General features: G+C 44.3%; 1 protein-coding gene across 12 annotated transcripts in view; it reads left to right on the plus strand.

Moving 5' to 3' along the window:
- Positions 1-17,728, plus strand: part of RNF111 (ring finger protein 111) — an 84,525-nt gene that overhangs the window by 55,170 nt on the left and 11,627 nt on the right. For 9 of the 12 annotated variants that reach the window (XM_008164058.4, XM_065558278.1, XM_042853862.2 and 6 more), the window contains 2 exons: positions 1,258-1,383; positions 2,444-2,570. In XM_008164058.4, the coding sequence (XP_008162280.1) occupies positions 1,258-1,383; positions 2,444-2,570 (253 nt within the window). The remainder of the gene's footprint in view (positions 1-1,257; positions 1,384-2,443; positions 2,571-17,728) is intronic. The other 3 variants (XR_010590732.1, XR_010590733.1, XR_010590734.1) reach the window with 1 other exon arrangement.

Below are 17,728 nucleotides of genomic sequence, written 5' to 3' on the forward strand. Positions count from 1 at the left end.
AAAAAATCTACATTTGGAAGTTGCACTTTCACGATAAAGAGATCACACTATAGTACTTGTATGAGGTGAACTGAAAAATGCTATTTCTTTTGTTTATCACTTTTACAGTGCAAATATTTGTAATAAAAAATAATATAAAGTGAGCACTGTACACTTTGTATTCTGTGTTGCAATTGAAATCAATATATTTGAAAATACATAAATCCAAAAATATTTATTAAATTTCCATTGGTATTCTGTTTAGCAGTAAGATTAAAAAAATTATTCACGATTAATCGCAGTTTTGAGTTAATCGTGTGAGTTAACTGCGATTAATCGACAGCTCTATTTAAAATACAAGATTTTTTTCAAGATTATACTGTGTAAAGTCTGTATTCTCATAGGCTGTTTCTCTCACAAATGACTTGATCACTAGCATAAGGAGACGTTCTGGGAGTTATTATAAAGCTGTGTTAACTTTTGTTTTTTAAGGAGCAATTTCTCTGCCTATTGTCACAATTCCTTTAGCAAGAACCAAAGAGTTGTGCTAAAGTCTGATTGTGGCACTCTGATGTGAGAAGGTTGAGAATAGAACTTTTAGTTAAGTACACTGTTACTTACTGATTTGGCTATTGACCAGGCAGTTTTCTTATGTCATTCTTCTATAGTAGCGCAGAAAACTTTCAATTCCTGCCAGGATAAATTACAGGTTGGTGGTGGCCTTCTTGGGGAAAGTCATCTTTGCTAGAGATTTATGCAGTAAAGCAGCTACCAATAGCTAAGCCACCTGCAAAAAGCACCATCTGGCAAGAGAATGCTACAAGTGGTTGTTTGGACATGAAGCCATTCACCCCATGTTCTGCTTTTGGGAAATGCAAGTTTCTAAACTGACAGAAAAATTAAGTGAAGAGTAAACTTATAGCTGCTACTTCCCCTATAGAGTTGTATGCTTCCAAGCTTTTAAAGTTTTAAAATATTTTCATGACTCCTTTGGAAGTATCAGAAATTGCTGCCTTTTAACCTAGAAAACAGAAGTATTGCTTCATGTGAATCCTTAAGTACTTTAATCTACCAGGAAGCTGCAGATTAAGAATATGGATGACTTTTCAGTTGCGAATGTTTCTGGATCTTGACATGTAATGATGAAACTGGATTTTAGATTGGCAAGTGTTTAACCTCATGTTGAAGATTTAACTATTTTTTCTGTAGTCATGTTTGCCAGATAAAGGTTGAATCATTGTAGCTTGAACTGGTGCTGTCTTGTATTTTAACTCTTAGACGTGCACATGAACGGCCTCCTCCACATCCTCACCGAATGCATCCCAACTATGGCCATGGGCACCATATCCACGTGCCTCAGACAATGTCCTCACATCCTCGACAAGCTCCAGAGAGGTCTGCCTGGTCAGTACTCTTAATTCCTCGTTAGTGTCCTATGCCTTGGTAGGTGCCCATTTATTGGCATTTGTTATATGACCTTTCATCCTGAGAATACTTTGATAATGTTGTTTGTGATTTAATTTAACAAACTGCCAAGTGCATGTGCAGGATAAAATGTGTTAAAGTGCCATTTTTTTTGCTACTGGCCAATTTAAACATTTCCAGTTTGCTTTTACAAATGCCAGCAAATATCTACCATTTTTTAAAAGTGCTCATACAGTTGAACTGTTTTGGTACCAGTTATTGCAAATAAAAGGAGCTCAACTCTTGTGTATTGGCAAAAAGGAATTTATACAAAACATTCTTTTGAAGTTAAAAGTTGAGACCTTTTGAGCTATAAGCTAATTTACCTTTCCTCTTTATCTGTGACTGAATTTTTATTTAAAAACGTTTGCATCTGTTATGTAGTAAAACAGTAGACTTTAACTGAACTTTAACTTCTGAGCTTGGTCTACTCATAAACTATTAAACCTGTAACTTTTCTGTTTTTTCGGTTTTTCTGTTGTGTTGTTAAAATGGATTTCCACTCCTAGTAACCTGTGGTTTACAGTGGCTAGATAGCTTTGGAAATTCTAGAACTTTGCTACCTTGATCTAAGATAATAGATCAAATCCATTGGGCAACTTCCTGTAACCACAATGATTAATGGAATGGTGACCTGCAGAGGAATTATTGTATGCAAACACAGGATTCCAAATCAGTAATAGAGTAGTTGTGCATAACACATGATTTCTGAGTTAAGTCTGTACTGGTATTTGTTGTTGTGTTTTGGGGTTGTTTTTTGTTTTTTGTTTTATTTAATTTTTAAACCAATTGCTTAGTCACAAACACATTATTTGAACCAATGATGGGATTACAGAACTGATTTAATGGAAAGTATTTATTTTAAAGTAATTAATCTTTTATTTAAAATGTCCTTTATGCGTGTTTTAGAAGCCATGATATAAATTTCCAAAACAGTAGAGATATAGCTAGAGGGCAAAAAGTAACTAGGTTAAAATGTTTAATTTTGCTTATGTGGCAGGGAACTGGGAATTGAAGCTGGAGTGGCTGCAGCTACATATCCGCCGGGCCCATTGCACCCTCATTTGGCACACTACCATGCACCTCCTCGACTTCATCACTTACAAATAGGGGCTCTTCCTTTAATGGTAAGGAGATAATTTGTGGAAACTCATATGGTAGCTAATCATTACCCGTGACTTCTTAAAGAATTTCTCCTCTTTTGTACAAGGTTTGTTACATTTAAATCGGATATGTATAGAATTTTACAAATGGTGGTTCAACTGAACAAATGAAGAAAAATCTATTTCATTGATTTATGTATTGATACTAAATGGGAAGCTAGATCAGACTTGCATTAATTGAATAAAATACATTTAGGACAGTAACATTTCTAACTTCAGCCTTGTAAATAGAAGACATCTGAATGAAATTCTCTTGCATAATAATGCATTGACCCTCTGCATCTGATTTTAAAGTTCAGATCTTACTGTAACTGGTGTCACAGTGCTTAACTTTCTAAGCAGCATGTGAGAATTAGTATTGATGCTTATTTTATAGCTTACCTTGCAGCACAGTAGGAGCTAAATCTTAGTTCTTCTTCGAGTAGTGTCCCTATGGGCGCTCCACTGCGCTGCTAATCGGAGAACTTTTATAGCAGTCCATCCCGCCTACGCATGCACTGCTCCCTGCCTGCCACGAGGCTACTTTCTTTGCTTCATTTACATTTTATTTTGGCCGTTGCCTTGGAAAAAAAAAATTTTTTTTGTCTTCTGTGGACCCCCTGAAGGGGGGACGCTCCTGGAGAAGGGTATGCCCAGCTTTCAGGGCTTCAAAAAGTGCCTCAGTTGCAAAGAATCTATTCCAGTCACTGATGGACTTGTGCTAGCAACTGAAGCCAAGATCTAGGAAGGACAGGGAACTGAGGCTCAAACTCCTACTTATGGAATTAGCTGTTCAACCTCTGGAGTCCCGATGGGAGCCCTCACTGCAACTGTCCACCTCAAAGGGGGTGAGTTCAGAGACATGCCTGCTAGCCACTCGCATAAGACCTCTAAGAAAAGGTCCGTGAGTCCCCATAGCAATCCCTGATTGAGCTGAAAACGATTCCTGACTTAGCTTCAGTGCCATTGGTACCAATGATACTGACTATCTAAATCTGCAAAAAGAACAGGAGTACTTGTGGCACCTTAGAGACTAACAAATTTATTAGAGCATAAGCTTTCGTGGACTACAGCCCACTTCTTCGGATGCATATAAGAAGTGGGCTGTAGTCCACGAAAGCTTATGCTCTAATACATTTGTTAGTCTCTAAGGTGCCACAAGTACTCCTGTTCTTCTTTTTGCGGATACAGACTAACACGGCTGCTACTCTGAAACCTATCTAAATCTGGTACCCAGGACACGCATGTTTTTGAACCGAGAGGGCAAGTCGGAATGCCTAAAGACCCAATGGGTACAGGCAAAGAAGCATCGGTACCTCAGGGGGGTGAGAAACATAGAAGATCCACTCCAGGGAAGACTGTTGGTACAGTCATCAACATTGGTACCACCAATGATATGCCAGGCACCAACAGAGCTTGCTATCAGGTCTGCGTTTCCAACGCTGTCAGTACAAGCCTCTCTGCACCGACAGGCTCCACCAGTACTGATGCCCTCTGTACCAACAGATTTCTGGTGCACAATGAATTTTTTGGGGTCTGACACACCAGTTTCTTTTCTGCTCAGTACTGGGGCCCCGGTAATAAGTTCACCCAGACCCCTTGTCCCACCAACAACCTCCTGCCATGCACCACCCCTTTCATCGTCAGAGTCAGAAATTGACCAAGAGGACCTAGCTTACTAATGCTCTTCTCGCTCAAGATAGGGAGCCCAGTTTCACTATGGACACCAGGCATACCAACCCTCTGACGTGCAGCCTCCCTGGTTTGGGCAACCGTGGTACCAACCACCGGTTCCCTTACCATCATAATGGCTGTACTGGTAGGCCCAAAGAGGCAGGGGGTTGGACTAGATGACCTCCTGAGGTCCCTTCCAACCCTGAGATTCTATGATTCTAACAGGTCTCCATCACTACTAGTATGGTCTATCAGCAGCCAAGGAAGTACTCTTCTTCAGCCGCTGCCTCGAGGGCCTCAGCTCCCCAACCAGGGAAGGGAGGAACCAGAGGCCAAAGTTGAGGAGGAAGTCACTTCTCCAGCCCCCTTCTCGTCATTGTCACCAGATGAGACAGTGATGCCCCCTCTGCCATCAGTGGAGGACGACTTTTAAACTGTTCCAGGGTTTGGCATAGAGGGTGGCAGAGGGACTCCAAATACCTTTACAAGAGGTGTCTGAGTCATCACAAGCTGGTGGACATTCTACATTCCTCCACCTCCTCCAGAGCAGCCCTCCCTATTAATGAGGATCTACTGGACCCTGCCGACACGATATGGCAGACCCCCGCGTCCATCGCACCAACTTGTAAGAGGGCGGACAAGAAATATTATGTGCCAGCAAAGGACATGGAATTCCTGTTCTCACACCTGACTCCCAATTTGATCACGGGACTGGAAGCACCTGGACTTGTTTGGCAGGAAGGCCTATTCCTCAGCTACCCTTCAATTCAGCGTGGCAAACGATCAAGCCTTGTGGGCTAACTATGAGTATCAGAACTATGTGACGTTTAGTTCTTTTATTGAACAACTCCCCTATTCTCACAAGGACCAATTTAAAACCTTGATTAATGAGGGCCAACTGGTGGCAAAAAGTCTCTCCAATCTGCACTTGATGCAGCTGACACGGTGGCACATTCTATTTAGACTGCCATTGTGATGAGATGGGCCTCGTGGTTTCATCTCTCCAGCTTCCGCAAGGAGGTCCAAACAACGGTGGAGGACCACCCCTTTGAGGGGGACAAAATTATTTGCTGAACAAACTGATGCCTCCCTCCATATGATAAAAGATTCAAGGGCCACTCTTCGATCACTCAGTATCTATACACCTGGGTATCAAAGAAAGTACAGCCCGCAGCCATCATTCAAGTTTTGCTCACAAAATTCATGTCCGTACTCATCCCAGTATCCATCGCAATATGCACAGAGATCATATGAATCTGAGGAAGAAGCCCAGGTTCTCCAGACAAAAGATGTCGGGATCTCAGCAAACTTCCTTTCAGTCCTCCACCTTGAAGAGACAGTTTTGACGGGTTGGTTGAGGTGTCTGTAGAACACTCGCCTAATTTCATGCTAGAAAACCCCACCTGTCCCTTCGGAGATTGGCTCACCCTGTTCCACAGCACCTGGGAATGGATAACCTCTGACAAATGGGTGTTGGAGATCATCCGGGATAAACACTGCATCCATTTTTCCTCCCTCCCCCTTCCCATACCCCTTTCCCTGTCCCTCTTCAGGGATCCTTTTCACAAGCGCCTGCTAAAACAGGAGATAAACCACCTCTTCAGCACAAGAGCCATAGATCCAGTGCCCACACCTCTAAGGAGCAGACACTTCTACGTCTGATACTTCCTGGAGAAAAAAAAGGGGGTGGGGGTTGGAGACCCATATTGGACCTCAGAACGCTCAACAAGTTTATCGAGGCTGAGAAGTTAAAGATGGTTACGTTATCTACCATCGTTCCAGCGTTAGAAAAAGGAGACTGGTTCTCAGCCGTTGACCTCCATGATGCTTATTTTTCACAACTTGATCGTACCGAGCCACAGACATTACCTCAGGTTCATGCTAGGTCAAGACCACTACCAATATGGAGTACTCCCTTTCGGCCTCTCTTCGGCCCCCAGAGTATTCTCCAAGGTCCTCTCAGTAGTGGCAGCCCACTTACACTCTCAAAGCATCATGATTTATCCTTACCTGGATGATTGCCTTCTCAGGGCATGGTCCTTTGCAGAGGCCCAGCGAGTCACTCAGACCACACTGGACCTGTTTCAGAATCTGGGCCTACTGAGCAATGAACAAAAATCAACATTAACACCAGTACAGAGGCTAGAATTCATAGGAGCCAACCTTGACTCCATTCAGGCGGAAGCGCTCCTCCCACATCACACATTTCTCAGTCTCTCCTCATTGATAGAGACAGTACAATCCAGCCCCCAAATTTTGGCTAAACGTTGCCTCCGGCTCCTGGGGCACACGGTTTGGGCACATCGGTTATTGTTTATGTAGACTATACATGAGACGCCTCCAGGCATGGTTTGGTTTGATTTACAGGCCAAACACAGACTTACATAAATGACTATCGATGCCCACCAAGGTCAAGCAATGCTTGGACTGGTGGAAGGACCCAGTAAACGTCTGTATGGGAATCCTATTTGTTCAGTCTTCCCCATCTCTACTCCTGACCACCGATGCATATCAGGCATATATCTCCGCTCATTCATCTTCCAGCCTTTTATCCCAAACCTCAGCAGGATAATAGAGAAGCCATCTTCCATACGCTCGATATGAGGAAAGCCTTGGCCTTTTATTTGGAGAGGACAAGAGCCTTCTGAAAATCTGAGACTCGTCCTCTCCATTGTCGATAGATCAAAAGGTACAGCGATTTTAGCTCAGAGGCTCTCTAAGTGGGTCTTGGACTGTAAACTCTGTTACCAGTTGTGTAACGCAACACCCCCATCTTCAGTACACACGCATTCTGTGAGGTCAGTTTCCTCGTCCATTGCCTTCTCCAAGGGTATTCCTATATCGGAAATCTGCAGAGCAGCTACCTGGACATCTGCACACACCTTTGCAGAACACTATGCCATCCTGGGGGATTCTGTTGCAGATGCCAGATTCAGTGCCACAGTACTATCATCCATATCAGACTCTACTTTGAAGTCCCAACCTCCAGTGGTGGGCACTGCCTGGGACTTTCCTACAGTGGAGCACCCAGAGGGACACTACTCAAAGAAGTTTTTACTCACCTTGTGCTGTAACGGTTGTTCTTTGAGATGTGTCCCTGTGGGTGCTCCACGACCCACCCTCCTCCTCCTGTACTTTGGAGTTCTAATAGTTGACTCTGCGGTAGAGAAGGAACTGAGGAGGGAGTGCCTGTGCATGCTGGTTAGCCTTGTGGCAGGCGGGGAGCAGCGTATGCACGGGCAGGACAGATTGCTACCAAAGTTCTCCCATCAGCAGCACAGGGACACAGACACACCTACAGGGGAACACCCATAGGGGGACACGTCTCGAAGAACTATTGTTACTGCACAAGGTGAGTAACTTCTTCATTTGGCTATACGGTATTTCAAGATAACTTTGGGTGTCAAGTGAGCCATTTCTTAAGGGACATCATTAAAATGGAGATACAGCACATAATTTCTGTTGCATAAGAACAGTGGCATGGGGAGGTAAAAATATTAAAGTTGGAGCATAAATTTCCCTTGTTTTGCTAAATTAAAACATCTGTTTACTTATTGATTTGATTTTTTTTATCATCTAAAAGTGGGTATCCTAGGCACCCTTGCTGTATATCAAAAAATAAAGTCTAGGGGTGAGTAGAGAACTTGCAAATTTTTGGAATAATAGTTCTTCCCTTTTATAACTTGTTCTTACATTGCTTAAGGCTTTGCTAGTTAACTAACATGGTAAAATCTTCCAGTACTTCGATGACATAGCAAGATTCCTATTGCACTGATGCACAGTTAGCATACTGTGAGGTGAACCAGTTACTTGTTGGAATGTATGAAAGTAACAGATGACTAGCTCTGTCAATAGTGCAACCTAATTTTTTGAGCAGTATGTATAATTCCTTATTTTAATATGTTCAGCAATGTACTGGTTACTGCACAGTCTATTCAAGTGTGTGTGTGTGTGTGTGTGTGTGTATATATATATATATATATATATATAATTAGTTTTTAATCTGTGTTGCATGGGTCATTTATACTGGGGTGGCCAAATTTAGTGATCCTGCGAGCTGCACAAGACAATCTTCAGAAGTTCAAGAGCCAGAGTGCGCCTGACAGGGCTTGGGGCTTCAGCCTTGCAGCGGGGTGGTGGGGATAGGGGCTTCAGTCTTGCTTCTGCTGAAGCCCAAAGCCTTGGCAGGCATGCCTCACAGGGCTGAAGCCCCAAGACCCCCCTCCCCGCAGAGCAGAAGCACTTAACCCCACCAGTGTGCTGCAGGGCAGAAGCCCTGAGCTGCCTCCTGCGCTCCCTCCCAGTCTGGTAGGCAGAGAATTGGGGGTGGGGCTCTGTAAACCCCACTTTAACTGTAAAAGAGGCGCCTGTAGCTCACAAGCCACGTTTGGCCACTCGTGATCTATACAAATCCTAATTCTTTATCATGTGATTTTTAAATTAGGTTAATTATCTTCAATAGGACAAAACAATTATATTTTCCTCCTTTTTTTTATGCCAGATCATAGGTAACATACATGAATAACTTCAGTTACTTTCAATGCATAGATTCCTAATGTGTAGGTCTACTGTAATAGTCCAGTAATCTATTCAGGCGTCAAAGGGAATAAGATTCATGTTCTTTATGCATCTTTGTTCCAGCTTATAACTACAAGACTAACAAATTTTGGGGAGCGGCGGGAGAGGTCTGGCAAACTTTAACTCTCATCCTAACCCTTTAGAATTCCAGAGACCCTCAGCTTTTCATCACATGCTGCATAGAATGTATAATTTTAACAAATTTTATAAACTTATTGTATATTCATTATTCATTTACATATACAGGTGAAACCCTGTAGGTCTATGGCTCCAGCTAAAATGTCACATGAGCTAATATTTCCACCACCTTTAGCAGCACCATATAAATCTTGCCCTGTAGTTTCCACTCCCAAGGCTTGTAAAAGATACCTGCTGAACCTACAAAGAAAAGGTGCAAGACCTTTCTCCACATAGATGACCTTTCATCCATCAGCTTGTAGAAGCAGTTAAAGGAAAAGCGCCAGGGGTTAATTACAGAAAAGTGTGTGGGTTTTTTGTGATCTAATTCCAGTAGGACAGTTTACGGGGTTGAAGAGTTTAGTAAGGGGTATAAGATGTTAATTGCTTGTATTTTTGAGGGTCCTAATGTGATATACAAAGTGCTTGCAGCCTGCCTTAAAGTGCGTACTTGTGCACTAGTTTAAGCAGCTGTGCTCCTTCTGTCACCTTTTGGTGGTTGAGGGTTAAGCAACACTGCTATAAAAAAAAAACTATGGTGGTCTGAGGTGTTTTGGGTCCTTTGAACCTTGCTGCAGATAGACTACTTGGTAAAGTTAACATTGTGGATGGAGTTTTTAAGTCTCAAAAGTGTTAGGATGACCTGTGACAGATGAATGTGAAGGGAGAAGGCTAGAGCCCTGGTAGTGGTAATCATGCTTTGAATTCAGTGCATATAATGAACCACAATGATGCATGGTATGCATGAAGTTGGGGGGAGGGAGGGTTTGGACACTGCTGTCTGCTCTAGCAGGGATAATGTTGTTCAAGTGGTGAGTCCTCCTAGTTGCCGCTACCTCAGAGGGTAGCATTGGATTGCTGCTGTTCTGCCTATAGATCTCTCTTGTGGGGTTCTACAAGTTTTGTTTCTACAACCCTTTTGTTTAATCTGAGGCCATTGAGGGAGAAATAGTGGAGTAGTTCGGGCTGCAGTGCCAGGAGAATTCTGACAACGGTCAACTCTAAAACTTTAATTGGGTCCAGGTGATATACTCTTTGTTGTGTCTAATCTACATTCGGTTTTGGATGAGGGCTGAAATTCCAATCCAGACAAAAAGATGGTGGTGGTAGCTGTCTGGGTCTAGCGAAAGAAAAAGGATTTTCCCACTTTTTGTTAGCAAGATGTTTAGAGGCACTTTTGGATTGAGAGAGTTTTAACACAATTGAAAATCAAACTCACTTGAGCTAACACAAATGAAAAACATACTCTCCATATCAAGACGGGACACCTATTTTTTTCTAATATAGATGTGGTCTAAATTTTTGAGGGTTGTTTGGCAGGAATGTTGTTCAGTAGAGAGTTTTTATCTCTGGAACTGACTCCCCCACATATAGAGACAGAGGTAGCGTTTGATCTTCAGTTTGTGCAATGGGGCCTGTCCATCTGTCCTGACCTTTTCTTGAACATCCACTCTGGGAAAGGTTTGAGACTTCACTGGGGTAGAGACTTCGGCAAATCAACTGATTAATTATTCAGGTGTTGTTGTTTCATATTTTCAGTTTTGTGCAAACAAAGAATTTTATAAGCACTTTGTAGAGATTTCAATGAATAAATGCTATGGTTGCCATATTATAAGAGCAATAAGGGATGGAAGATTGGGAAGGGCAAGCAAAAAATGCCAAAAATGAAGGATAGCGGAATCCTTAATCTCTTTGTAACAGTAGCAAATCATAGTTCAACAAGGCAATCTTGGCAAAATGGGAGTCAGGAAGGAGGGTGAAGAATGAGTATAAGGGAAAATTATATTGGCTGCAAATAAACATTTTAAATTATTCAGATTGGCTTTGAAGTTCCCATTCATCTCAATGATAGGGGATGGGGCAGAGACAGAAGTAATTTTTGCATTGGAAAAGGTTAAGTAGGAATTTTTAAAATAACACGAAGATTCTACAGGAAACAGCAGAAATTACGATTATGGAATCAAACTGTTCTTTGCTCAAATTTGCAATGGCCCTGCTCAAATAAAGTACATAATTTATAATATGTAAATAAAAGCAGGCTCAGGAATGTATGGATATGGGAGAGACTAGCATGAAGAAAAGAGGATATGAGAGAAACTGTGGGAGTAGATTTTTTCACTGTATTTTAGCTCCCTGTTTATGTATTTTGGTCATAATATGCTTTAAGGATTGTACTTCTACATGCACTAAACGTCACTGCATGGCAATAGGCTAGAAGGCCACTGAGCCTTGATGGAAATTATCAAGTTGCTTTGGGAATTCTGCTGCTTTTGAAAGATATTGCTGTTTTCCCTCATCAGTTTGTAGTTGCCAACATAATCACTTAATGGTATGCTACATTAGGTGACAGCCTGTTCTGAATGTGTAATAGGTCTGGTTGATTTTCACAAAAAGAACTGCCTCAAAGTACATCATTTATTTTTGGCCTGAAATCAACTTTGTTTCTCCTTAAAGGATTGCGAATACAGATCCCCACATGTGGTATGTAGGTATGGTCTATATGGAAAGCAGAAACTTTCTCCAAAGCAAAAACAGTGGAGTCCTTATGGCACCTTAGAGACTAACAAATTTATTTGGGCATAAGCTTTCGTGGGCTAGAATCCACTTCATCAGATGCATGAAGTGAAAAATACAGGAGCAGGTATAAATACATGAGAGGATGGGGTTGCTTTACCAAGTGTGAGGTCAGTCTAATGAGATAAATCAATTAACAGCAGGATACTCTATATGGAAAGCAGAAACTCTCTCTAAAAGCAGTCTCTGTTGGGACCACATGCATGCTTGCTAGTGGATCTGAACATTCAGATTTGAGAATATATGTACTGTGGCCTTGATCCCACCCAGTGTCTGTTAATCTACTGTGATAAAGAACTTCAAAGTTGGGATCTTCTGTATTTACCTTGAGGAGCTTTTTACCTGTTTTGTTTAGCGGTGTTAACAGTTAAGGTTGGTAAGCTTCAATTTAAAAAAGACTGCCTCATTCCAAGTAGTACCTGCAGTCCTGGTTAGTTCCACACCACCTGTTAGGCTCTGATGGCATTGAAGCAGTCAGGATTCAAATAATGTGCCTCTTGTACAGAGACAAGCTGTCTTCCATCTTGGTCAAGTGCCTCTGAGAGGGACCTTCGCTACCCTCCCTGGGCCTGCTCTATTTGTATGCACTTATGTGCTAATCAAGGAAAGGCTGAGAACCAGTTGAAGGCTTTTCTATTGGAATTGGCCTTACATATTCAGTTTCTCATGTCCCCAGTCCAAGCACCCACTTGACACAAACTCTATTTTGAAGTTCCAAAGGCAGAAGTGCAGAGCAGCTCTGAGATGCAAATATGACTGAAAGCTGGCTTCAAAAGCCTTGAGTAATCTACATTCCTCTCCATCCCATACCCCTGACTACACACACTCCAGATTTGAGTAACAGGAGACACCATGGATCTATCTGGTCATTTACTGATAGAGAGGGATACAGGGTCATTTTAGGCTATGTCTACACTATACAGCTTTTAGTGACATGGCTGTGTCGCCATAGCCGTGCCGCGAAAAGTCGCGCAGTGTAGCTGCTCTTCGTCGGCTCTCCTGCTGACAAAAAACTTCTACCCCCAACGAGCAGCCTTTGCGTTGTCGGCGTGAAAGTGCTTCTGCCAACAGTGAGCTGTTCGCACTGGCACTTGTCGCGGCAAAACTTGTCTTGCAGGGTTTTGGTTTTTTTAACACCTCTGAAAGACAAAAGTTTTGTTGTTCAATTGCCAGTGTAGACATAGCCTTAGTGACTACTGACGCTCTGTTTAGTAACTCTTTCCCCCCAGCCAGCAGCAGCAGTTCTTGGCAGATTCTGCTCTCCCCTATTACACCTACTTTTCTGATTCTTCCTCTTTGTTGAATCTCCGTGGAATTTGCACTATTTCTTGGAGTTCATCTGCTTCTAAGCTCTGAGACCTGGACTCAGGGTTTGGACTCTGCCCCATCTGGGATGGTGATAAGATGCCCTTTCCAGGGCTCTTTCATCTGTAAGGCTTTGCAGAGGCACATCTCTCCTTAGAACATATCAGCTGATAGAGGGGTAGGCAATGTAGACTCTCAGGCTCAAGTTCTAGAACAGTGGTTCTCAAACTTTTTTTTTTTCCCCCGCAGACCAGTTGAAAATTGCTGAGGGTCTCGGCGAATCACTTAATGCTTTTTCCAAATATTGTTTGTACCATTAGGTAACTATTGTAAAGCGCTTTGGATAAAAGCCTTATAGAAAAATTACTTAATAATAATTGTTTTTTGTCCTACAAATAAGTACACAACTCATTTTAATATCAGTAGTCTTACCTTTCTAATGTGAAGGATGTCTTCTCTACCCTGCTGCGGCAGCCCCCAAGCTGGGGCTGGAAAGGAGGGGAGGGAGTCCTCTTCCTCTCTCCCTTACCACAGCAGCTCCCAAGCTGGGGCTGGGAAGGAGGGAGGTTTCTCCCCCACCATAGCAGTCACAAAGCTGACGCTGGGAAGGAGGGCCATCTCTCCCCGAAAGCTGCAGCCCTGGAGCTGGGGAAAGTCACCTCTTTCTCTGGCTGCCACAGCCCTGCACATCCCAAATCTCTCCCCTCCCCCCCCTTCACTGCCCCTCCCACCTACCCCCTACCTTAATGAAGCACTGTGCTGTTTTCCCATCTAATGACCACCTGCCTGATTGAGTGAGCCTTCACAGAAGGAAGGATCTTTTATGAACAGTTTGTAAGCCTGGCCAACTCCTGACTGTGTCCAGCTGGAAACGGTGGATGTGGATGCTCTTCACACCCCTTTAGTCATCAGTCTAATCCTAAATTTAATTTTCTTCAAGGAGTAGTTTTTTCATAAACAATTTGAATGTCTGAATCATATTTAAAGTGTGCAACTGATTGTCCTAATTGTGCAAGGGCTTAGAACACCGATATAGTTTTCACTTGAACCAATTTAACTTTGGGGGCAGAAAACTGTACTGAAGGCCTGAGAATCACCTAGAGTGACCAGATGAGATGAAGAAAATATTGGGACCCTGGGGAGACGGGGGGCCAAAAAAAAAAAAAAGCTAAGTGCTACTGGCCGGCCAAGCCAAAGGCGGGAAAAAAAAAAAAAAAAAGCCGAGTGATCCCGGTGACAAAAATTGCGTCCCGACCAGAGATCGGTTGGGACGCGGGACAAACAGCTCAAAATTGGGATGGTCCCGATTTTATCGGGACATCTTGTCACTCTAGAATCACCTAAGCTGGAAAAAAAATTTACACAGGATTACAGATGGATAAGGCCCTCTAAACTTACTAACTCTCCTGGCCAGTCTAATTGCTAACAGGAAAAAACACTTGAACAGAAGTTATGGGCAACTCCACCATATGTTTAAAATAAAAGATTAACTGAAACAACGTATCATTCTGTTTGTCTCCCAAGAGTGTCTCTGGACTTAAGGAATTGGTAAGGTGCTGTAACAAGGACTAGATGTAGAGAGAATATGTTACAAAGCTCCTAACACTTAGACTCAGATGTTCAGGAAACCTGTCCCAGGACCTCTTGGCTCTGGAGCAGGAATCCTGGAAACCCTTGAGTCCCAGATAGAACTGGTTTTAGGGCTTCCATGCTGTATGATGGGGTGGTTCCAAAGCTATACAGACTGTGGAAGTCTGGCATCACCAGCAGCCCACCAGGTAAAACTTCATCAAACCCAACTCACTTTCATGATACAGCTTGAGTTCAATGAACTGGCATTTTCCAGTGAAACTCTCCTCAGGAAATTTCCAGCCAGCTCTACTAACCGTCTCAGCAATGATAGAACAGCCCCCACTTTACTGGGCTACCCTGTCTGATAAACTGATTGCTCGGCTACAGTTTTGCTGCTGCTACTGCCCCCTTCTATGACCTGCCCCTTGAAGAGAGAGTGGAATGCTAATATTAATCATACATATATAAGTAAATAAATACAGGAGATGGAGAGGATAGTAAGAATAGAGCTGGGTCAAAGCACTTCAGCTTGAAGCTCCTTGCTGATGTAAAAATTCTGAGATTTAAATCCTTGATGAAGTGGTTACCCAGTTGTGCAATATGGGGCACTGTCCTCCCTTAATGCTAACAGTTGGCAGAATCGTAGCTATTCACATTGTCCATTGATGCTGGCAGACTGAAGAAGGGGTGAGCATCTAGACATTCAGCAACGTCCATTGGATGAAAGCTGCTGTACAGTTCAATAAAATGGTAGGCCCCTCTTCTGCAGATTCCAGCTATTTTGGTGATCTCTTGGCACATGCAGGCACAGTTAGACCACGTTGACCTAAGGGAAGCCACACAGAAAATGGAAGGTCTCTTTGCATTGTCAGATGAGCAGTTTTGGCTAGATCATTCTGTGCTGCATTCTGCAAAAAAAAAACAGAAAAACAGTGCTAAAATGGTGGACTAGCCTATGGTGGTGCTCGCACACACTTGACGGTGCCAAGGTAACAGAGGGTTCACCAGCACCAGCAGGCTCGTAGTATGAACTAGACCACTCTGATAACTCATTAAGGAAAAGCCCATGGACAGTGTGGTGGAAAATGGCAGATGAGGCCATGCTGTAGAAACCCACATCCGAGGGAGCTGCAAGGAGAACAGTCAGTGCACAGAACCCGCAGGGTGCCCTCAGATAATGTCAGCTGATAACAAATAAAGGGGAACTGAGCCATTGAGTGAGTTATTGTGTTGGGATTTTTTAAAGCAGGTTTCAGTTTCAAAGCCTGAAGAGTCTGAGTTGCCCTTAGAGGGCAGCTGATAGAACCATCAAGGAGATCACAGCAAGAACCAGCTATGGCCATTCCTGGAACAAGTAGGCAGAAATACCTGGTTACTGTGTCAGTCTGCAATTGGTGAGGTTTCCTGCCCTCTGGGTTTTTCTGCTGCCCTAATTTATCAGCCTCTTGGCAACAATCCTGGACACCACATTTCACTTCAGGCAAAACAAAACACTTGGGGACCTCTGGCTTACTGCTTCCAAAATGGCAGTTTCTGCTGATGAATTCCCATCCCTAGCAGCTTTAGGCTTGCCTGTCATGTTGCTGTACAGTTGGGGAAGGGAAGGAATATTGTACAGCTGGGCTGTGAACAAGAGCCTTTTTGATTTTAACTGCATAGGTGTAGTTTGACTTCTATAGTTGGGGGACTGGGGGCCAGTATTCATGGGGTGTATCTTTCCACTCCCATCCCAACCTTGGCCCTTGAGTGTTGCGGCATGAGGTCAGGTGCCATCCCTCCTCCCCAAAGGCAGTGCACCCCATTGATGTCCAGCACCCCTTCCCTTACAGAGCGCTTACAGATGGTGGGCAAAAGCCCTCACCATCCCAAATCAGACCAAAACTTCATGCCCTCCTCCCCCAAAAGCAAGGTCACCCTAGCCTCTGCCCCCCAGGGACATTGCAGGGAGGAGGGGCGGGGGGTCCCTTAGTGTTGCCAGTCACCGGTGGCAGGCACAGCACATTCTGCTCAGCCCTAGGATTGCCACAGAGCCAGCTCAGCCCGCAAGGCCTGGTTCTTCTGCAGCAAGCTGGAGAGCACCCCCTCCAGCTAGGGAGAGATGGGGGGAGGAGCAGAGAAAGGAGACAACCTATTACCCCAGTTAGACCAGGGGTTCAGCCCCACAGAACCCCAGCCTGGCTCTGGGGCAGAAGAGTGAGGGGGGGGGTGACACCCAAGACCAGTTTTGTCCAAAATGGAGGATACTGCTGACAGATGGCTCATGGGGAGGGGGTAGGGTGGGCTGTGGCGTACAAAAAGTTAAGGGTGTTTCAAAAGGGGTAGGGCAGCTATGTTGTGGGGGGGGAGTTGTGGGGTGGGGGAACCCTATGCTTCGGGAGAATGGGGCAGGGGAACCCTGGGTTTGGCATGGGATCCCCCAGTCAGCAAAATGGCTGAGCGAGCCTGGCTGCAGGGGACAGGCTGAGGATGTTCCCGTTGGCAGCTTGATGCTCCACCCTGGTGAGGGATGGCTTTCTGGGGAGGGCACCCCACACAAACTGCAGTAGAGATGGGGGAGGCTCCTAGCACAGACAGTGGAGATGGGAAAGGGACAGGTCAGTGCCCGGGGGAGCGGGATCCCCTGACCCTCCCACTGCCAAACAGCACACCCACATCCCACTGCCAGTAACTAAGATGGAGGGGATAGCTCGTTGCACTGGGCAGAGGGGAGTCCCAAATACTCTCCACTGCAAAATAGCAACCCCCGCCACCAGCAAGCCAGACACTGAAGAAGGGAGGAGGAAACCTTCCAGCTTTGCCTCTGCTGATCCCTTGAGCCCAGCTCCCCCTCCCCCCAAATCCATCTTCTAGACCCTCCCCCGTGCTCTTCACACAGACTGTCAGGCAGGGCAAGCGGATAGGGCTGTGTGCCTGAAGGGGCCAGGGTCGGGAGGGGAGTGGAAAGATGCAATTTGGAGGGGCAACATTACCCCCCCCGCTTTAACGGGGCTGGTTCCACTGCTGTGTTTTCTCATCAAATAGGTTTGCTGTAGATTCCTATTTTCAAATGGGGGGGGGGAGAAGGAGGAAAAAATGACAATGGAAAGAGGTCCTGCCTGGAAGATAGGAGGTTCCGCTATGGCCTGCCCTCCTCCCTTTTTCTTTTAGTAGAGACAAGACACTGGGGAGTTAGAGAAGCAATTGGTTCTCAGAACAGCTCATAATGTCATCAAGTGGAAGCTAGAGAGGTTGTTTAAAAAAAAAAATAACACCAAGAAGCCTCC

This window comes from Chrysemys picta, chromosome 10 (genome assembly GCF_011386835.1).
Source record: "Chrysemys picta bellii isolate R12L10 chromosome 10, ASM1138683v2, whole genome shotgun sequence".
Classification (NCBI taxonomy): Eukaryota; Metazoa; Chordata; order Testudines; family Emydidae; genus Chrysemys; species Chrysemys picta.